The sequence below is a fragment of the Leptopilina heterotoma genome, unplaced genomic scaffold (genome assembly GCF_015476425.1).
Source record: "Leptopilina heterotoma isolate Lh14 unplaced genomic scaffold, ASM1547642v1 Lhet_361, whole genome shotgun sequence".
In the NCBI taxonomy this organism is placed as follows: domain Eukaryota; kingdom Metazoa; phylum Arthropoda; class Insecta; order Hymenoptera; family Figitidae; genus Leptopilina; species Leptopilina heterotoma.
Genome location: NW_025111042.1, coordinates 116,692 through 140,681, shown reverse-complemented (window position 1 = coordinate 140,681; position 23,990 = coordinate 116,692). Strand labels below are relative to the sequence as shown.

Genomic DNA, 23,990 nt, shown 5'->3' with positions numbered 1-23,990 from the left:
AATTTAAAGTTTTAGAAATAATTTGAATTTTAAACAATTTTAATTAAAAATTAGAAATAAGTTACTTTTTTGAAATAGTTTCATTTACATTTTTTTGAAATAAGTTATATTTTTAAATAAGTGTTTAATTTTTAATTGAAAAATTATCAAATTATTCGAAATTTCCTGAAATTGTCTTGTAAACAAATGAATTTTATAAATATTTTAATTCAATTTTTTTTGAAATAATTAAATTTGTAAGAAACTTTTTTGAAAAATATTAATTAAAAATAATTTAATTGGAGAAGAATTTAAGTTAAAATTTCTAGAAAATAATTTTAAAAATTTCAAATTATTCATGAAATTTATTGTCTTGTAAACAAATGGATTTTATAAATATTTTAGTTTAACTTTTTTTTTTTGAAATAATTGAATTTTTAAGGAATTTTCTCCAAAAATATTAAAAATAATTGAATTAGAGAAGAATTTTAGTTTAAATTTCTATAAAATAATTGAAAAATTTTCGAAATTTCATGAAATTGTCTTGTAAACAAATAATGGATTTTATAAATATTTTAGTTGAATTAAAGAAGAATTTTAGTTAAAATTTCTAGAAAATAATTGAAAAATTTTCAAATTATTCGAAATTTTATAAAATTGTCTTGTAAATAAACAAAAAATGGATTTTATAAATATTTTAGTTGATCTTTCTTTGAAATAATTGAATTTTTAAGAAACTTTTTTCAAAAAGTATTAAAAGTAATTGAATTAGAGAAGAATTTTAGTTAAAATTTCTAGAAAATAATTGAATTGAAATCTTCATAATAATTTTTCAATTTTTTCTTTATAACCGGAAATTTTTTTTTTTTTTATTTAAACCGTTCACCGTGAAATTACGAAAGAAAAATACTACGAAACGGAAATTCTATTCAAAGAAAATCTAGTTAAATTTCCCTAAATTGAAAACTAAGTTAATTAAGAATTATGTAAAATATTTCTACCACTAATGCCTTATTTGATACTATTCTCCAAAACATTTCTAATTTAAAATGTGTTTCAGAATTTGAATAATATTTATGGAATTTCGTTGGGTTTTTCTATATGAAGAAACTTGTGTCATGTCGCGCAGAAAATACGTAATATTGCGAGAGTGGTCCATTTTAACGTGCGAGCATTGGCTCCTTGTTAGAAACAACTGACGCAATGCAGAAACAATGCCCCTAATGAATACAGACCCGCAAATAAATGAATGAAGAAATAAACCTACGAATTCCAAACTAAAACAACAATATTCTCAAAATAGAGATCAAATACAAAAAACTCAATTAATGAAAAAGTTAATTAAATTTAAAATGATACATTCTTGACTAGTAGGGAAAAAATAATTTATTTATAAATTTATAAAATTTATTTCACAATTTTCAAACACAGTTTTCTTGAAAACAAAAAATTGATACTAAAATGTATCAACTCGATAAAAAAAATTTTGATTAAATTTTGTTTTTTAATCCAGATTTTGGTATCATTTTGGTATCAAATTCAATACTTTGGTATTGAATACTTTTTTTAGTATCAATTTGATACTTTCAAGAAAACTGAAATAAAAAAAAATGAAACTGAAAAGCGAATGTAGAAAAAGGTACGAAAGTCTAAACTGTCTAAAGAATTTCCCAATTTTTGTTTTTCCTAGTGTGAAATTTTCCTAAATTCCAAAATTTGCTTTGATCCCAATGAAGAATTTTGTTCACGTGCGTATACACGCACAAAGAGCACACAAAATGATTCATGTCCGCGTGTTTCATTTTGAACTCACTGTAAATTACAACAAACGGAAGTATAATTTTCTAGAAGTCCGCACACGTTCGTTATATTCGTGAATTCCCTTCTAACAAAATTTTACAATCTTTCATTTCTGAATATGTACAAATAAATTATTCTTCACACTCTGCAATTAGTGATAAATGATTTATTAATATTTATACGTCAACTTTTCAGCAAATAAAACAGAATTGCAATTTTAATTTTTAAATAAAGGGGAACGAAAGTGAAATGGTGAACAAACAAGAAATGTTCTTATTTCATCTATAGAAAATTAACCAACAATATCCAGTGTAGGAGAAAAAATATTTTCCCTTCATCAAAATAAATAACATTCTCCCAAGGCAAAAAAAAAAAAAAAAAAAGGAAAAAAGGTTCGATTCTGAATGAAACCGACTTCATGACAATGCTAAAGGAATTTGCATACATCCTGTCTACAATTTCACGGTCTACGTTCTCCGAGAAAATTCTATATATACACAAATACAGACAAAAGAAAAACCAGAGACGACAAATGCATTTTATTATCATTCAATTTCTTCTTTGACAAAACAAAAATTACTGTTCAGAATTATTGATTATTAATTTTATCATATTTGACTTTCTATATTTATTTGATGGTGTGAAGTAAAATGTAGTCAATTAAAAAGTTTATTTTTTCCTATAGAATCCGGAAGAATTGAAAGAAAAACAATCGATAAGTTACGTGGACTCTGTATCCGGATCAGAGACTTTTTATCAATTTAAGTGTAAAAAAGTGAGAGAAAAATACGGTTAACTTAAGATATTACATTATTAAACTGTCGTATTTTTCGATAAATGCAAAAAAATACTCGAGCGTTTATTGATCTCGCACTCTCTAAATTTGTTTGTTATTTGAAGATTATTTTTAACCCAAAAATCATGAAATAACAAAAAAAAACATCTTGATATGTATAAACAGGATTGCAAAAAAATTTAATTTTCTTTTTCCCTGACTTTTCCCTCATTCCAGACAAAAATATAACTTTTCCCTTAAACTAAAGAATAATTAATTTATTACAGACAAAAATTTTTTTAAGGAATATAAATTCTTCAATTAAATACCTATTTAGAAAATAAAAACTTGAAATAATTTTTTTTAAAAATTCAATTTTAAACTTTTCAAAAAGTTTACTTTTTCAAAAAAATTTAATTTTACAGAATTGTTGGTTAAATGTGTGACAAAATCAGATTTTCAAAGATTTTAATTTGAAACCTTTTCAAAATTCAATTATTTCTAAAAATTCAAGCTATAATGCTTTTAATATTCAATTATAATCTAAATTTTTAACTGAAATTCATTTTAAAATCAATTTTTATTGGAAAAATCTACGAGAATTCAATTATTTAATTATACAAAAATAAATAATTTATTAAATAAATGCATGTTTCTTAAAAATGAATTCTAATATAGAATTAAATTCATTAATTAATTTCATTTCATTTCAATTCATTTAAATTAATTAATTAATTAATTAATTTAATTTCAATTCAATTATTATTTTCTCGAGTTTTTAACTAAATTTCTTCTTTAAATCTATTATTTTTATGAATTTTTGAAAAAGTTCTTCGAGAATTTTCTAATACATTTCTTTACAATTCAATTTTACGAAATTTCGATTATTCGGAAATTCTTCAATTAAAATATTAGAAATTAAAAACTTGAAACAATTTCAAAAAAAAAATTCAATTAAACTTTTTCAAAAGAATTAATTATGCAGAATTGTTAGTTGAAAGCATGAAAAATTCAAATTTTCAAAAATTTTAATTTGATACTTTTTCAAAATTCAATTATTTTTAAAAATTCACACTATAAATCTTCTAATATCCAAATATTATCTCAAATTTCAACTGAAATTTATTTCTAAATCAATTTTTATTAGAAAATTCTACGAGAATTCAATTATTTAAATACAAAAATAAATAATTTGTTGATATTTAAATATTTCTTAAAATTGAATTCTTACAATGAATTTTATCAACAAATTTTTAAATAAATGGATTTTTTCGACAAATTTAAATAATTTTTTTAAGAATAAATTATTAAATTCAATTCAAATTGCATTAAAAACAATTGAAATTCTGCGATGAGTTTTATTATTTATGAAAATAATTGAATTCTTAAAAAGAATGTTATTATTTATGAAAATAATTGAATCCTTGTAAAAAATTTTATTATTTATAAAAATAGTTAAATTATTGCGAAGAAATATAAAAAAAATTTGTAAATAAATGAATTCCTGTTGAATTTTTATTATTTATGAAAATAATGGAATTACTGTGAAGAAAATTATGAAAATAAATGAATACCTGTGAAATTTTTATTATATTTATGAAAACAATTAAATGTTTGCTTAGAATTTTATCGAAATTTTGTTTAAATAATTGAATTCTTTGGAAAATTATATTAAAATAGTAGACATTGAAAATCATTGAATTCAGGAATATTTTTGAAAATATTTAAATTTTGACAAGATTTTTTATTAAAATTTTCGAAAATAATTGAATTTTAGAGAAAAACTTTTATTATTTATAAAGATAATTGAAATATGACGAGAATGTTTAAAAAAAATTCTAAACATAATTTGATTTTTCCTAAAAATTCAATTATTATCGAAAATTTTAACTGAAATTCATTCTTGAATCAATTTTTTTTTTGAAAAATAAATTCCTCGAGAATTCAATATTATTTAAATACAAAAATAAATAATTGAATTTTTTTTCAAAATTGAATTCTCATAAAGAATTTTATCAACTAATTTTTAAATAATAATTCAATTCTTTTGACGAATTTTAATACAGTTTTTAAAAATAATTACATTTTTCAAAGAATTTTAATTAAAATTGTATCAAAAATAATTTAAATCCTACAATGAGTTATAATATTTATGAAAATAATTGAATTCCTAAAAAGAATTTTATTATTTCTGGAAATAATTGAATCCCTGTTAAAAACTTTTATCATTTATGAAAATAATGGGATTATTGCGATGAAATTCTTGAAAAAATTTGTAAATAATTGAATTCCTGTGGAATTTTTATTATTTATGAAAATAATTAAATGTTCGAGTATAGAATTATATTAAAATTTTGTTTAAATAATTTAATTTTGGTGAGAATTTTTTATAAAAATTGTGAACGCAACTCAAAAATTCAATTAATTTCAAAAGATTTAAATAAAATTATTCAATAAATAATTTGTGAATAATAATTTTATGATAGATAGTTCTTCAAGAATTAAGTTACTTAAAAAGAAATTATTGTCAGAAATAGAAAAAATTGAAGGTTTTGCATTATAATTCGTGATGGTAATTTTATAGTTTATGAGGCAGACAAAAAAGAAACCAAAATTCAGAATGTGGCAACCCTGATAAAAATAGACAAGGGCCCTCTCTCTGTTTTTTCTCAGGAAAGTAACAGTTTTTCACAAAACTTAACATGTGAAATTCAGTCCTTTACCGTCCATAAATCTTACATGACGCCCTAAGGGTAACGAAAATTAGAGGCCAACAGCACAACTCGAAAAATAATTCTAGACGAGGAATTTTACAGTTTATCACAAAAGAAAAAGTGACTGTAAAATGAATTTTCTCAAACCTAATCGCTCAATTGTCAAAAAAAAATTGAAAACTACAATCATATTTCTATAAGAAAAATTTTAAACAAATTTGTCTTTTTTTTATCATTTTTGTTTCTTCAACTGATCACGAAATTAAACTCTCTTACGAGACTCACTGTATTTATCAAAAAAACAATTTCCATTTCTTTTTCAATTATAAAAATCTTAAATTTTCCTAAAATAGAATTATTAATATTAATTTATTTATTATTTATAAATAGAAAATTATTTCTCTAAAAAATATATTCACTTAACAAACCACATTCAGATCCATAAAAGAAATTTTATTCCAAAAATATTAATATAACAATTTTAAACACTCAACTGTAAAAATTGTAAATTTAAAACTTTAATTACAAAAAATTGTAAAAGAAAATAATTTTTACACCCAGTTATAGATTGAAAAATACAGAATTAATATAAATATTTTCAAATGTTAATGATTATTATCGAGTCTCTTGATTAGAGCCTAATTGGACAAGATAAACTGGATCTTTTATCTGTGAATGACGGCCTGGAATGTGGTTACTGTTAAAATAAATACACTTACAATAAGAAAAACTTTTCAAGGTGTATACAGATTTATAAAGATTGTGTGGTTGCTAAGCCAAGAAAAGGAAAAAAATTAACACTCAACAAACAAAGTCCTCTACAAACAAAAAATACATTTTTTTAAAGTTATTTTAAAAAAAAATTTCAAAAAAAACTCCCAAAAAATTTCATTTTATAAAAGTTTCAGTTTATTTTGAAATTAAATTATTAATTTAATTATTAAATTAAAAAAAACGAATACCAAATTTTTGCCAATGCGTGGTGAGAAATATTTTTTTAAGATATTTACTAACCTCAAAATCGAAGAGAAAGCACAAGTTTGAAAGTCATAGATTCTGTATTGATTACGCAAATTAGAAACAAAGTGCCGTAGCAGCATTTGTTGGCAGCTTTCGACGAAAAAGAAATGAAGAAAAAGAGAACGTTTTGCGAGTCACTCCTTGGTAAATGGCGAGACGAGCCAAAAGTTTATAGCGAGACACACAAACAAGAATAGGTTATGTTTACATAGTTGAAAACAGTTTATGAAAACAACAACACGCGATTCGTCGCTGACTAATGCAATCGACCTATAAGAGCCTAGTACCATTAATAATATTGCCATTGTTACGACTCACTTTATTCACAATAAAGAAAAATAAACAATTGCACCTAATCTACATTTTCCAAAAATATAAATTATCTTTCTGTCAAGTGTATAATTTTTCAGCGCCAAAAATTCATTATTATCATAAATATAAAAAAATTAATAAAAATTAATTTTAGCTCGTTATGTATTTATTACGAAACGTAATTTTATATCAAAATATTGTTAACGTAAGAGCAATCGTTGCCAATTTATCACAAAAATATAATTAACAGTATAAATTTTTTTTTTAAACTAGATTAATACTCTAACTTAGTACTTTATCACAAAAAACATTACTCAGGCTTCGTACTCGATAATTAAAATTAATTTAAAAAATGTATTAAATTTATTAAATTTATAAAATTCATATTAATTAATTTAAAAATTTAATTTTAAAAAAGTAGCAAAAAGCAGCTTTTAGAATGAAAAAATCAGTAAAAAAGTAGCTATATCGAACAATAAAATTTGACAACTCAATTTTTTCTTTCTAAATTAAATTACATTCAAAAATAAAATAATTTTTTTAAAATAAATATTTAAATACCTATTTACTTTTCCAAGGGTATTAAAATTACAAAATTCTTTCAATATAAAATCTTTTGAAATTTAATTACCAAATTCTAAAAATTCAGACTATAATGCTTCTAATATCCAAATATTATCTAAAATTTTAACTAAAATTCATTTTTAAATAAATTTTTATTAGAAAATTCTGCGCAAAATCAATTATTTAAATAAAAAAATAAATAATTTATTGAATATTTCATCAAAATTAATTCTTATAAAGAACTTTATCGAATTTTTTTTGAATAATTGAATTCTTAAGAAGAACATTATTAAAAAAATTTTTAAATAATTTTTCCACAGGTCATAGAAAAGTCAGTCAATTTTATTCAAAGTTGAAGAATTCCATTAAAACTATAAAAATAATTGAATCTTATAGAGAAATTCTTTTAAAATTGTAAAAAAAATAATTGAATTCCTACGAAAAAGTTTTATAAAAATTTTTAAAAATATTTGTACTGACAAAAATTTGGATATTTATGAAAATAATTGAAGATTTATAAAGAATTTTTTTATTTTCAATTTATGTCAAGTAGATATTTTATTAAAATTTTCAAAAATAATTGAATTTCTTCGAATTTTTTAAAGGAATCCAATTATTTTCAAAATTTTAATAAAATTCTTGGCATAAATTCAATTATATTCATAAATTTTAAAACTCCTATTATATAATTTCAATTATTTTTAATACAATTTTAATTGAATTCTTGGGAAAATGTATTAATTTTTAAAAATATTATTAAAATTCGTTGAAACAATTCAATTATTTTCATAAATAATACAATTCGTCTCAGGAATTGTCAATTCAATTATTTAACAAAATTATTTTCATAAATAATAAAAATTTCAAAGCAATTCAATTATTTACAAATTTTATATAAATTTCTTCTAAATAATTCAATTATTTTCATAAATAATAAAACTTATTGCAGAATTTCAATGATTTTTAATACAATTTCAATAGAATTTCTCGTACAATATAATTATTCTTAACATTTTTTATTAAAATTCGTCAAATGAATTAAATTTTAAGAAACATTCAATTATTTGGTTTTGTATTTAAGTAATTGAATTCAAGTAGAATTTTTTAACGAAAATTGATTTAAAAATGAATTTCAATTAAAATTTTAGATATTAATTGAATATTAAAATCATTATAGGATAAATTTTTAGAAACACAAATTTAAAAAAAGTATCTAAATAGTATCAAATCGTAAAAAAGTAGTAAATAGTAAATTTTAGTAGATTACGAAGCGATGAGTACTATTAATGATTTGTATTAATTATAAATACATTATTATTATTATTATTATTATTATTATTATTAAAAAGAAAAATTTATACAAGCAAAAAAGAATATTTTTTTCAAGAATATCAAAAATATAAAAATGAGAAAGTAAATTTACAAGAATCTAAAATTATTTCTTTAATGACTGGTGTTTTTTTACAGCTGAAAAAACAAAAAGAAAATCGTCGAGACAAAAGAATCGACAATAATACTCTGTTTATATCCAGACTAATGAATGAAGGAAAATATTGTCGCAGAGAGAGAGAGAAAAAGAGAGAAAGAGAGGGGAGGAGGTAAGGTGTATATGGCCTTTGAGAATTTAAAACTCGGCCAAACCTTTTGGCACTTGGCAATATTCGGATTGGGATCCTTTTCTGTGCTAGCCAGATACGTCACACTCATATAATTTACGATGAGACGCAAAGCAAGAGACCTACTTTTTCAGGGCAACGACCACTATATACCTATAGGTAAACATAACGAATACATACGTGTTTACTGGTTCAACGTCAGCCATCTTGTCTTCCAACTGTCAGGATATAGATGCGCACACTCAACTATTACAATACTGGATACAAGTTTTGTAAACAAAAATACCAAGAGACGAATTTTAAATCCACCAACTTCGAGGATAAAATTCAATCTAACTCCCTCTCACCTCGGACGTGGCGATTTTATATTTTTATCTAAAAAAGAAGAAAATTGATAAATACCACAATGGAATAATATATCTAATGATGTGCCTTACTCCTATCAACAACATTCACTGACGCAGATAAAACCGAATGACCACTTCACTCCCTCGAAATTTCAAAAAACTAAACTCATATTTCTCTTTTCAAAAAGAAAAATTATTTTCAAATAAAATTAAAAGATTATTCTCCCTATAAAGGTAAAATTTTAATCACTCAGTTAATTACGAGATGCCGTGACAAATTTAAATTAGAGACGTAATATTGTGATTTCAAATCCAGATGACAATATTGGCCACACACGTGACTTTGGTGCAATGCAGCACAAATACATAAACGCGCGGTGTTATCAACAAATCTCCCGTCGTTGATTTAATAATGTTTTCTATTTTATACTCGTCAGACTTGAATCGTGAATACGTACTCGCGTAATCTTTATCATTACTCTAATTAATTTTATTTGAAAATAAAAATTCCACAAGAGTGATTATATCAACTTTCCCCAAGTGTATTTTTATTTAAATATATTGTATTTATTCAATACAACTTTCTCACAAGAGTTTTTTTTTTCCTCATATACAAAACTAGAAAAAACGTAACAAAAGATATTGTATTCAATACATATATATTTACATCCATATATTGTGATTAAACTGGGCCGTGTTGTAAGTCTATTCCCACTATCGGATGTCGGAGATCTGTGTCAATTCTCGGACAAGGCCGATATCAATGAAAACGATGTCTATCTTCCCCCTCTTTCGCTACAAAAAATGTTTTTGTAAAAGATAATTACAAAACATTATCAGGTTTAAGAGTGTTCTGAACTGCTTATTAGTTGGCGACTTGTAAACAATAAACACAGATGTTGTCTCATGGACTATGTTCACCGAGTCATGAATATACTTGGCTGAAGCTGACAACAACAAAAAAATGCGATAATTCATACTTTTTTTATGATGAAGTTAAAATAAAAGATATACCAAGTTTCGCAGGAAATGGCTCAATATATATGTTAGACAAAATAAACAAAATAGCGAGGAGAAAAAATACTGGTCTATTAAAACATCTCAATAGACGAAAGAAGAATTTACGAGAATTAGAAATATTTTATACGAGTGACTCAAGGAATTTTTGAAACCAAACTCAATGTAGATATATAGACGACTCATTGTAGTGCCAAAGGAAATTTTCTATTTATATTTACTAAAATTCATTGATTCAAATTTTTATCTAAACTAATTTTATATAAAGTTGAATTGATAGATAGTATGACTAATCAAAATTTATAAACTGATTTTTTTTTATTAATATTTATTTTATTAATATTTATTTTTTATTAATATTTATTTATTTTATTATTTTTATTAATATTTTTATTTAACAGAAGTTTTACTTGATCGAATTTTGGGGTGCCTGATTCATAAAAATCACTTAACAGTATCAGTCTTTCGAAATTTGTTATTTTTATTTAATATTTAACAAAAGAGATTTACTTCCAGTTATAATTTATACGAATTTTCATCACATAGAATTAGAATTTACATGAATATTTATATAGATGAATTACAATTTATTATTTGTTTCAACATGGTTGCCACAGGTCAGGGAATTTTATTAAAAGTACTGAAGAAAAATTAAATTTTTACAATTCATAAAAAAAATTTGAATTTTGGTATCTTTTTTATTTCTATCAAAAACTATAAAATTACCACGAATTCTAATGTAAAAAATTTAATTTTTTCTATTTCTGATAATAGTTACTTTTTAAATAACTTAATACTTGAAAAACAATCTTAAAATTATTACTTAGAAGGTATTTAATGAAAAGTTTTATTTCAAAATTTCACAATTAATTCAATTTTAAAAGAATTTCATTTACAATTTTCATAAATAAACATCAAATGGTTTTAATTATAAATTTTATAAAAATTTAATTTTGCATCGATTTAATTAGAAATTTTAAAGAAATTAGATTTTTGAAAAATTTTCATAATTTTTCTCTGAAATTCAAATCTTTTCAAAAATTTTCCCCAATTCAATGATTTTCAATATCTATTTTAATAAAATTTTCCAAAAGAATTCAACTATATTTTTAAAAAATTTCAATAAAATTCTACTCAAACATTCAATTATTTTCATAAATAATAAAAATTTCATGTCAATTCAATTATTTACAAATTTGTTAAAAGTTTCTTTGCAATAATTTGATTATTTTCAAAAATAATGTGTTTTACAAGGATTCAACTATTTTTAGAAACAATAAAATTATAGGATTTAAATTATTTTTAATACAATAAATTTTAATCGAATTTCTCGAAAAATGTCATTATTCTTAAAAACTTTATAAAAATTTGTAGAAAGAATTCAATTATTTGAAAATTTCTTGATAAAATTCTATATGAGAATTCAATGTTAAAAAAAATTCATTTATTCAATAAATTATTTATTTTTGTATTTAAATAATTCAATCCTCTTTGAAACTTCTAATAAAAATTTATTTAAAAATGAATTTTAGTTATAAAATTTTAGATAATAATTGAATATTAAAAGCATTATAGCGTGAATTTTTAGAAATAATTTAATTTCGAAAAGGTTTCAAAGTAAAATCTTTAAAAACCTGGTTTTTCATATACTTTTGACTAACAATTCTGACGAATTAATTTTTTTTTAATATAATTGAATTTTTTCTTGGAATGATTTTAAGTTTTCATTTTCTCTAATATAAATTTAATTGAATAATTTCCAAATAATCGAAATTTCACGTAAAATTGAATTGTATACAAATAAATTTGAAAATTCTCAAGGAACTTTGTCAAAAATTATTAAAAATAATTGATTTAAAGAAAAATTTTTGTTAGAAATTCTAGAAAATAATTTCTTTATCAAATATCAATTCTTGCAAATAAAGAGTTGTTTCAATGAATATTTTTTCAAATATAAATTTGATTTAAAAAAAATTTCGACAAATTTAAGTTATTTCAATTAATAGTGCTGCAATTTATAAATTCTATAATCTAAAATTTCTTATAAATAGTATTTACGAATAATAAAGACTTCTACATAATGATTTTCTTTCCCGATAAATTCATTTTTAATAAAAATTCGTAATAATTAAAATTTAGTTATTTTTAAATTCTTCAGTTTTTAACTTATCAATTATAACTCAATCAAGTAATAACTAAAATAAATTAGAATCCATATGTATAAATATTCATACAAATTCTAATTCGAGATGACAAAAACTCGTCTAAATTACAATTCGAAATAAATCATTATTTTATTATTATATTCTCTCCAATCGAATAGAAAGTTGTTCTTTTAAATTTAATTTCAAATAACCAGATTTTCATTTTATAGAAATTATCAAAATTAATTTCTATTTAAAAAAGAACTCTAAGTTGAATTTTGTAGTGAAAATTTTTATTTATCTAAATTTTTGTTTGCACAAATTATCATTTTGACAGTAACTGTTTGTACAAATGAAATTCTGATAAATATAAATTCTGCTCAATAAAAAAATCAACTAAAATATCTGCTATTGTAAAAATTCTGATAAAAATAGTGATTGGATTAAAAGAAAATAATTTTTATATAATTCACAAAAAAGATTTCGTTTCTTAAAATTTTGAAAAAATTTCGACAAATTTTTAGATAAATAGCTTATTTAGAAAATGAGTCAACAGTGAAAAATTTTGAAGAAAATTTCCACAATATTTTCCTAGTTAAGCAAAAGCTTTTAAAAACGAGAAAACGAAAAATCGAAGATGGAGCAAAACTAATAAAATTCTAAATTGTTTTTTTTTAAAACTAAACCAAGTTTTCTGTTTGTTTACTATTTGTGCCAATTGATAAATTTTTTTGATTTCTTCTACAGATCATTAATAATTTTGCTTTTTAAGCATCTTCTTCTTCTTCTTCCATCGAACTGAAATAATTGCCTCCTCAATTTAAATTTATTTCAAATTGAGAGGATCCTGCTTCAACTGGAAATTGCTACTGTAACTAAAAACATGATAAAAATATCAATTTTTAAATTTTTTGTATCATAAGTTAATCTAATCAGACCTCGAAAAATTAGTTTTTTCGAAAACTTATTTCACTAAAAGATTTCGATTTTCAGAAAGTAAATTCAATTTAGTGATAAAATAAACGAGTATGATACATATATATTTATATTTATGAACATCAACAATATAAAGTAAACCAAACTCTTTCACCGTGGCGCTGAGTCATCATTAACAAACAAATGGAATATCATTTGCAGGTTGACAATGTGAATTTCTAGGAAAGCCTTTACTGTTACATTCTTCGTGTTGGTGTGCGCAGGTTATACGACCAACTTTTGCAAATATTGCCGAGTAGAAAAAAAACAGCTAAATGTGTGACAGGCTGGGTCGCTTCGTTGAAAAATGCTCACAAGTATTATTATTGTTTGTCGAACGAACGCCAATATACATTCGTGCGGTCGACACGAATCTAAACTCGCTTATAAAAAAGGGGGGAAAATCAATTTAGAATTTAGCACGCGATCCTCCATTCACCAAAGACGTCACCGGAAGAAAAAAGCTGAGCATCGATACTAAAAAAAATCTTTATCACCCAAATAATTAAACATCCTCTCTTTTATATATATCAAAATGGATTCAATTTCTCCCACTAAAAAAATTACTTTACAAACTAAAATAAAATAGCGACTCTAGAATGGAATATTTTTACAAAAATCAGTAATATACTTTATGCAAAAAAAAAAAAAAGAAAACGGAATAAAAAAGAGATGACGCATTAAAACAATATTGATCTCATCATAAACATAAAGCAAATCTGGCAATGCGAAATCGTCATTCAAACATATGAAGAGAGCGAAAAAAAACAAATATTTTTTCTCAAGGAGTAAGCAACCGGGGACTGATAACGTATTTACTGATAAATTGATAAATCGTCAGTGTATAAATACAAAAAAAGAGGCAATTTCAAGAGAAAACTGCAACTTTTTTTTTATCCTGCTTCTTTGACAAACATGAAAGGGAAGGAATAAATTCAATTTAAACTCAAAGCAAAAGTATACATATATATTGAGAATTTCTAGAATTGTTAAGAGTAGTAATCAATATCAACCTCTTGAGCTCCATTTAAGATTCCTTTTGCTTTGATGGCTCTGAGAAGTAGCTTTTAGATATTCGCGAATAAGGTCCACTTTAAAAGCACCGAACAGAGAGAGAGAGGGATAGTGAAAGACCCTGAATCAATTGATGCAAAAGGGTTCCCATCCTCTAGACTCCCACTTTCCCAACCCAAGTATAATTCTGTAGGACAATCGGGGCTAAAAGCGACTCCTAAGGCTTCACTTTAAGAATATTCTTAATCTTCAGAAACTTTAAACTCAATATATTATATTTTAATTCTATATTTAATCCCGATGTCTGTAAGCAGCTTGACCCTATTGAGAAGGCGGCTTTCAGATGAGAATAATAGAAGAAAAAAATATATATATAAACATATCTTATATAATATATTACAATATATATTTAACATACAATTAATTGTATTAAATATACTATAATATACTATATAATAACAGGGTTCCCACAAAAATTAAATTTTTCCCTGATTTCCATAAAAAATTTTGACTTTTTCCCTAACCATAAAGAATAAGATTCACTCTAAAAATTGGCTATTCAAAAAAAGTATCAATTACATTTATTTACAAATTTCATCAAAAGTAAAATTATTCGAAAACATTAATAACTTCATTTTTAAATATAATTTAATCATTATTTTTCCGTAGGAATTGAAATTTTTCAAAACATTCAAATTCAAACCTTTTTGAAATTCAAAGACTTCGAAGAATATTATTAGGTGCAAAACATGAAGATATCGATTACTCCGAGTCTTCGATTTCTTCATGTTTTTTTAATAATTAAAGATGACCGAGTGATCAAATCATTATTTTATATTATAAGAATCTTGTTACTGTAATAATAATAAATGTAGAATTCCAGGTTTTTTCAAAACCAATAATTACGAAATTCCAGACATAAATTAAAAAATTTCTGTCCTGAATACATATGGCTTGAGCTCTTAACATTTTTTTTTAAATTTCCAAATACCAAAAAGTTAATAATTACAAGCCAAAGATTTTTCTTTCATAGAGATTACAATTTTACGTGCAATTTCGATAATTCGAAAATTCTTCATTTAAATAGAAATCAGAGAATAGAAACTTGAAATAATTTTAAAAAATAATTCAATTAAAGCTTTACAAAAAAAAAAAATTCTACATAATTGTCAGTTAAAAGTATGAAAAATTTAAGTTTTCAAAGATTTTAACCTTTTCAATGATTTTTAAACCTTGTCAAAATTTAATTTTAATCAAGAATTTTATCAAGAAATTTTTAAATAATTTAATTTTTCGATGAAATTTAATAAAAATTTTAAGAATAATTACATTTTTGAGGAATTCGATTAAAATTGTATTAAAATTAATTGAAATTCTGTAATGAATTTTATTATTATTTATGAAAATAATTAAATTTCTGTGAAATTTTTTATTGTTTATAAAAATATATTTTAACCAATTTTCTTTTAAATAATTAAATTCTTTTGGAAATTTTTTATTAAAATAATGGATCTTGAAATTTATTGAATTGAGGGAAATTTTTTATAATAATTGAAATTTTGCCAAGAATTTAAAAAAAAATTTTGTAAATAATTGAATTTTATAGAAGAATTTTAATAAAATTTCTAAGAATAATTACATTTTTCGAGGAATTCGATTAAAATTGTATTAAAAATAATTGAAATTCCTTAATGAATTTTATTATTATTTTTATGAAAATAATTAAATTATTCTGGTAAAATTTTCATTATTTTAGAAAATAATTGAATTTTCGTGTAGAATTTTGTCAACATTTTTTTTAAATAATTGAATTTTTTTGGAAAATTTGTTTAAAAAAATAGATATACAAATTTTTGAATTAAGAAAAATATTTAAAAATAATTCAAAATTTTTCATGATTTTTATTAAAATTTTTGTTTAATAATTTTTTTCTTTTGGGAAATTTTATTAAAATAATAAGATATTGAAAAGCATTGAATTAATAAAATTTTTTGAAATTTTGACATCAATTTTATTAAAATTTTTCTAAATAATTGAATTCTTGTGATGAATATTGTTATTTACAAAAATAATTGAATTTTCCAATGAATTTAATTAAACTTCCTGAAAATAATTTAAGTTCGGCTAAGAATTTTGCTATTCATTTATAAAAATAATTGAAATGTTGACGTTTTTTGATTTTTTCTTATATATTTTTTGAAAACAATTGAACTTCTGCAAAGAATTTTATTAATTTTGAAAATAATTTAATTCTTGTGATGAATATTGTTATTTACGAAAGTAATTGAATTTTATTAAAATTTCTGAAAATAATTGAATTTCGGCGAAGAATTTTGCTATTCATTTATAAAAATAATTGAAATGTTGACGATAATTTTTTTCTAGACCATTATTTTCTTATTTAAAAGCTACTTTCAAGCAAAACAAATACGATATTAAATAAAATAAAAAGATATTTTAAAGAAATATTACAATTTTAAATCAAAATAAATACCTCAATATTTATGTATACCTAAACATTCGCAAAGTACCTACTCATTTAAAATAGAAAAAAAACTGCATATAATAGACTCAACAAAATTCAGAAGAATAGCGTGTAAAATAAATAAGAAACAAAACATTAAATCGTAAAAAAAGAAGCAAATTGTTTCGTGAGAAACTTTTATCCCTATGACCACTACTTTACAGTTTCAACAACTGATAACTTGTCAGCGATAAAAAAAATATTCAGGTTAAATACACAGAAAAATATTTTTTAAAACAAAAAGAAAACTTATTGTTACATTACTTATTTTTTTTAAAAGAAACTTTGCATGTAAATTACTTGGAAAATTTCTCTATACAGTTAACAATATTTTTTTTGCCAAAGAAAAAGTTTAATTTTATAAATATTGTGTAAAAGGAAATAACAGTTAACAACTAATTTAAAACACCGTCTATATAAAGATAAAAAAGAACCAGAAACTTTGTCTAAAAATAGTTCATTAGATATGGATTTGTGTTTTATTATTATTAAAGAAAAACAATTGCTTAACTTTTTATTTGTTTATTTACTTAATTAGACTTGTCGGACATGCCGACGATCACAACGAGATATATTTTTTTGTCTTATATAACGATTAACCAAAAAAAAAAGAACATACATATCGCATTCTTCGCTCTTTTTCGCTCAAATATAGAAAAAAAATTCGATTCACACTTTTTATTATCATACCATTTATCACGTATACATTTTTTTATTTTAGTAAATTCAATATTTTTTTTCGTTTTTTTTTTGTTTTTAAAATCATACCGAGAAAAACTGACGGGAATTTGATATTTTGTTTCTATTTATAATTTTTTTTTTTTGTTTTTGCATTTATTTTGTTATTAAAGTCTCTTTTTTTCATCAGTATTCAATAACACTGCGGACATAATTTTTTAAACTATATATATTTTTTTATAAAAAAAAGCTAGGCCTGTATTTTCTCTAATTAAACACGAGATTCGAGACAATTTTTTTTTTCAACAAGATATTTAGATTTTTTTCTCTAACTTTTTAATTTTAAATACAAATATGAAAATTTGGAACAAGAACGATTTTTTGAAAAATTACTATAATTTGATATTTTAAAAAAGAATTTTTATTTTATACTAAAAATATTAACAAAAATGTTTTTCTTTCCATACAAAACTAAAATCAAAGACAGTCGGAATAATTAATTTATGAAATAAGTCCTTTTATATTTCAAAAAAAAAAAAAAAAAAAAAAAAAAAAAACATTTTATTACATAAATTTTACCGACTGAATAAATTAGCAAAAAAGGCTTTTTCTCTCTACATTCGGAGAATAGTTGTAATTTTTTTTTCACATTATAGAAGCAAAATACATCGATAACTGTTTCTTTTTTTAAGCTATTACATTATTTTTAGACAGAGAAAATTTCCGAAAAATCTGTGCGCGTCAAAATTACAAACAATCTCGCTATTATAAATGTCGATCTATCAGAAATGAATAACAATTCTGACGTACTTAGAGAAATCGTGTTTTTCTTTCTATTTATAAACTCACTCCGTTAATCGCGTACAATCACTTTTTTCAAATTTTTTTTTGTTACTTTTTTTTTTTTTTTTTTTTTTTTTTTTTTTAATTTAAAAGTGAATCACAACGTTGTTACATCAACGAACTTAACGAAGTAGTATTTTGTATATATATATAATATATTGATAAATATAACTATGCACTAAAACATGCACAGCAAAAATGTGTAAAGCTATTTTATTTTTAGTGGTCGCACGGATATAAAAAAAAATTATTCAATTATTTACGGCTCATTTGAGACTCAATCGTGAAAATTATTATACAACTTTTAAAGTAATATCAACAAGAGATATTTTCAGATATTTCCTGTCTTTAAATCCTTTAAAACAATGATTTAAAAAAATCCAATTTTCATTATATCCGTGCAATTTAATTAAATTCCTAAACATTTTCTTTTCTTACATTCAAGATAAGAAAAAAAAATTTAATTCTTTCAGGCGTTTTTTTTTCATATATATTTATAATTTGTTTTTTAATACTTGAGTTGCCAGAGGCGCGATTTACCGATTTATAAATGTAACTAAGCGGATAAACTATGTAAAAAAAAATAAAAAAAAATAATGTAAAAAATAAAAATTCGGTACAAAAAAGAAATAAAATGAGATCAGCGTTATTTATTTAATTCAGATGATGCTAAACAGTAATTCTCGTCTTCATAACGAGCGTATATTTATAATAGTTTTTTTTTATTTTTTTTTTATAATGATAAAACATCGATGTTTCAATATCGTTGATTCAGCATATTTAACAAAATATTCAGAGTTAATTTTAATGAACAATTTTTATTTTCGCAATAATTTGAAATAATCTTTGGATTAGTCAATTAAATTTCTTAGCGTCGACGCTTAGCGTCAAAAATTAATTATTATAAAAAAAAAAAATGTCACTGTTTTCTTTTATGTAAATTTTGAAAATTTATCAAAGCCAATGATTTCGGAAAAAATGCTTTTACTTTTTCTTCAAGCGTAAAATAAATATTTTTAAACGCTTAGCGTCGACGCTAACTTCACTAACCTTAAATTTCAATCAAAATACGAACAAAATAAAAAAATATATAAATATATTTGTAGAAAAAGTAAACAAATTTTTTTTTTTAATACAAATAATAATTTCAAGAAACTAAATAAATTTCCAAACAAATGTAAATTCAAAAAAATTATATTTCTCTGAATTAACATTTTGAATTATAATAGAAAAATAAATACGAATAAAGAAAAATTTTACATAAAAAAAGAACTTTTATCAGATAATGTAAAGAAACGATTAATTTTTAATTCAAATTAGTAATCTCTTTTTTTCTCTAATTTTTTTTTTTTTGCCGTCAAGTGAAAAATGAGACATTGTTTAAAATTGTTTCAGAAAACGATTGCATATATATGCTAATGTGCATTACCACACATGTGTTTTAGAAAATTGTATATGTTAAGATTATAGAGTATAATATGAGATTCTAAGTAAACGAAAATAATAGTCTTGGTAAAAAGAAATATTATTTTGTTCCAAATAGTGCATGGGGGGAGGGGTATTATAGATTTTTTTTTAAAAATCTATTCCCGTTATTGTAAATTTACTATGGCGCGAGGCAAATATTTTTCAGTTACGAAAACAATCATTTTCTATTATTACAGAACGATTAAATGAACTTTCGAATATTTAAATTACCTAAGAAATTATACTTCTTTGCTTTTTCTCCTTTTTTTAAAAATATAAATTGCCAGCGGCAAAAATAAATTATTTTTCGAAAATTAATGTAAAAAAGAAAATACAAATATTTATTAGAAAAACTAACAAATTTTTGTCAATTTTTAAAATTTTTTATTAAATTAAATTTTTTATAAATGTTCTGGACAAATCTTTCCAATTTGGTTTTTATGTATTTTTATTTAAAATAATTTTTTAATATCTTTAAAATGCTTTTCAATGTTTTTCAATATTTTTAAAATACTTTTTAATATTTTATTTTAATAAGAAAATTTTTTCCTATTTTTACAGTAAAAATAGCAAAATATTTTCTAGCCAAACTGTATATTGTAATTTTTAATTTAAAAAAATATTAAGAGAATTGATAGTAATAGCGCTGATTCTTTAATAATATAATCATGTTGTTTTGTAACTAATCTTTCTCTTACACATAAAAAAAAAAATACTTTTATCTGCCTTGCAAAAAAAAAAAAAATGATAGCATGAAAAAATTTTTAATGTAAACTGAATTAGAAACCAATCGTTTTCTTCAAAAATCATTTCACTGTAACGTAAAAAAAATTCATTCCTAAATAATATAATTATAATAAATTTATTATGTTCGAAAATATTTTTAATTTTTTTCAAATTTTTATTATTTTTCGCGATTATTCTACTTTAGCGAAACTTTATTTAACTAAATTTTCATTAAAATTAACTCTTTATATTTTAGAAAAAATTTCAAATTTTTTTTTCAACTTTCAATATTTTTCTTTTTTTGGAAAAAATTTTTCAAACTTTTTTTTTTTAATTCTAAGCGTTTAAAATGTGAAATTTTTATCACGTGACAATTCACATTGTTTTTTTCTATTTAGTTGTAAAAAAACAATTTTAATTTCATAATTCTTTCAATTTTTTTCTATTTTTTAAATTAAAAATTTTTTACTATTGTTGAAAATTTTAATTATTTAAATTTAATTTAATTTAATTTAATTTAATTTAATTTAATAAATTTTAATTTAATTTTGTACAAAGTGTGAAGATCGCTTTCTAATTAAAGTCGAAACAAAAAACTGCAAGAGTTTTTATTAAATATTAGCAATTTTGAGAATTATAAAGATTTTTAATTAAAAATGCAATACGGCTACGCTGGAGGAGAGGGGGAATTCCCCCTCTCCTCCAGCGTCGCCGTATCGCATTTTTAATTTAAAATGTTAATAATTTTCCTTTCTGTGTTTCTCTCACGGCATTCCTCCTTATATTTAATTGAATAGTTTCTCAAATATTTTGTAATTTATCAACAATTTTTTCTCAAACGCTTAGAAATTTAACAAAAAAAAATTTTCTGCTTCCATTTTTTAACTGAATTCAACTATTTTTTCCGGGCCAAAAAATTATATCATCTTCGGAAAAATTTTGAAAACAGAAAGAAATACAGAAACAAATCTCGAACGATATTTTTTAATTTTCAAAAAAATTTGAAATATTTTTTACGCTAGCCTATTTTTTGTTTCGCAACATTTAAAAATAGTGCAGTAAATTTTACAAGCTGTAAAATATTTCATCTTAACTATTTACAGAATATTGTAAAACAAAAAATAAAAAACTTCTAATTTTTATCGCTCAACTTTTTTTTAAAGAAAAATTTTTGTATTTTCTTTTTTTTTCACCAAAAACTGCTTCTTGAACAAATATTCCATAATAATGTAAATAACAGACTAAATTTTGCGACACATGACAAATTTCACCTTTTTCACAAACATTGGGAAAAAAATATAATTTTTTTGTTTCTTTTTTGCTGAAACAACACTGATCACAAAAAAAATCAATTCTCCACAATGATGACAAGAAGAAACAAGAAGAGTCTTGATATTTTTTTTCTGTAGATTTTAAAGAAGCCGAAGAGTAGAAGAAAAAGAATCCAACCTCAAGGAATCTTTGAAAAGGAGGCAAACAAAAGGGAGCCCTCGTGACCGGCGAGGTCACACGAAAATCGTTAACGACCAATTCATCATTGAAAAACCCGAAGCTACAACTTCGGCTCCTAGTTCGGCAACAATCGCGCCTCCATACTATAAACGAACTTCTTCCACGTAAACGATCATGTCCGATGTTACACGAAGCCGACCATATTTTCTCGATCCGCTTCAAATATCAACACAACACACTCTCACCGTAATATTTACAAACACCGCCATGTAAGGCTTGGCTTTTTTTTTCGTCCTTTATTACCGCACATTTTTCTTTTTTATAGAAGAAAGAAAAAAAGAAGGGGCTAAAATTAATGAAAAATAGTCATTATTTTCACAGATCCAATGGCTGATAATTGGGCGGCAATGGCTCATCATCGGATTCATAATAAAAACTTTTTCGTTCATAAATAAATGGCCTCGGCTGTCCCACACAATCCTCAACTTCATCCTCAGAGCCATTTGTCGAATTATCGTATTCGTCAAACTGAAGTCGTTTAACCGCCTCCTTAATGAGGCCACCACGTCGCAATAATTCTTGCAACAATTCATAAGGATCATCATCGTCCCTTGTCGTTGAACGTTTCCGACTATTATGCTGTTGTTGCTGCTGTTGATTATGATGACGATGCTGTTCATGTTGCGTTGAATTTCTCATACCACAAATTTCACAATTACTCGCTGGATCGGCCCATGAACGCGATGGTATCCGATATGGTGATGGACGATTTTTATGAGCGTGACTTGATTTTGCCTTTAAATTTGATATTCGTAAATTCTCCTTTATTTGCGAGACAAGAAGATCAACATCTTGTGATAAAAAATCTTGTGTTGTGTCTGGTATCACCTCAATAAGGTATGTTGGCTCCTCGGCACTCGGCATTTTGGCCACACCAATAACACGCTCCAGACTCTCTTCTTTTGTTGATGTTTATACCAGCAAATGGCTGTTCGTGTGTCCCTTTCTCTCAGAAGGCACAAACAACAAAAAATATCCAGGCACTTTTTTTTTCTCCTTCTATTATTTTGTATATATAAGCGCGTGATTCACAATGTTACGCGTGACTCCTTAAAGCGGAATTTCGCATCTGTACACACTGACTGCTGTCGTGTCCGGGAATGAATGAACAGAGAGTAAGAGAGATGGTGCTACTACAACTCATCGGACATTGTTGACGTAGTTTTTCGCGTTTGTTATTGTTTTCCACCTGGCTGTATGTTACTCGCGCATACTCGTAAAGACCACAAGAGGTCGAGGACACTTTCTATTCCTGTTTTTTTGTGAATTTACACAACACGCGAATTTTTTTTTTTTTTTCACTTCCCGGCGAGGTCACACTTCTACTTTTTCTGAATTTTGAAAAATATTTCTGCAAAAAGTCAGAAGTCAAGGGGAAGGGGAAATAAACAGTCTTTTTTTCGTTTTACAAACACACAGAGAGAGTGAGACGACTCGACTGACTCGGGTCAGAAGACGACGGGAACGGGAATATTGAGGCTGCCTGTCTGCCAGCCATGAACCTTCCTCTCCTCCTCGGCCGCTCTGTTATTATTGTTTTGGTCTTGGAGGCGCATGCGCGCATTCACCTCAATGCGAACGAGAGAGAAGGAGAGTTTCTCGTGTAAACAAACCGTTAACTCAACTTCACGAAAACCCCCGGCAAATCGATAATAACGTCATCGCTTTTCCACCTTTCTTTCTCGATTTCCCACTTCCTCCCTCCCCACCAATATCTTCATGTTTTCATTCTATTTACATACATTGTATATCTATATGTTTATACGAAAAGAAAAACATTCAACGCCCACTCAAATACTTATCGATAATTACATTTACAATACAGTCTTATTACTAATTTCGATCACTAAAAATAGAAACATTTTGAAGAATACGACATTCTTTTTTTATTCTTATCACAATGAATGATAAAAAAAACATCTAGACTTGAAAAATTAGTAATGATTCCATTTTTTTTATTAAC

The 23,990-nt window shown here is 23.5% G+C and overlaps 2 protein-coding genes across 7 annotated transcripts in view; both read right to left on the bottom strand.

The window, feature by feature from the left end:
* The window catches only part of LOC122505614 (xaa-Pro dipeptidase), a 63,496-nt gene that overhangs the window by 35,331 nt on the left and 4,175 nt on the right, over positions 1-23,990 (bottom strand). The window contains exons 1-2 of one of the 6 annotated variants that reach the window (XM_043617347.1): positions 9,795-9,916; positions 8,961-9,155 (exon numbers count right to left, since the gene is read on the bottom strand). The exons of 1 other annotated variant lie outside the window; for it this stretch is intronic. In XM_043617347.1, the coding sequence (XP_043473282.1) occupies positions 8,961-8,986 (26 nt within the window). In that variant the 5' untranslated portion in view covers positions 8,987-9,155; positions 9,795-9,916. Of the gene's footprint in view, positions 1-6,282; positions 6,461-8,960; positions 9,156-9,217; positions 9,348-9,377; positions 9,459-9,794; positions 9,917-23,990 lie in introns of those variants that run through there. 4 more of the 6 variants (XM_043617346.1, XM_043617345.1, XM_043617344.1 and 1 more) reach the window with 4 other exon arrangements.
* Positions 22,143-23,689, bottom strand: LOC122505621 (GSK-3-binding protein-like). The gene has a single exon (XM_043617363.1). It carries the CDS (start codon positions 22,889-22,891, stop codon positions 22,343-22,345), a length of 549 nt encoding a protein of 182 aa, XP_043473298.1. The 5' UTR covers positions 22,892-23,689; the 3' UTR covers positions 22,143-22,342.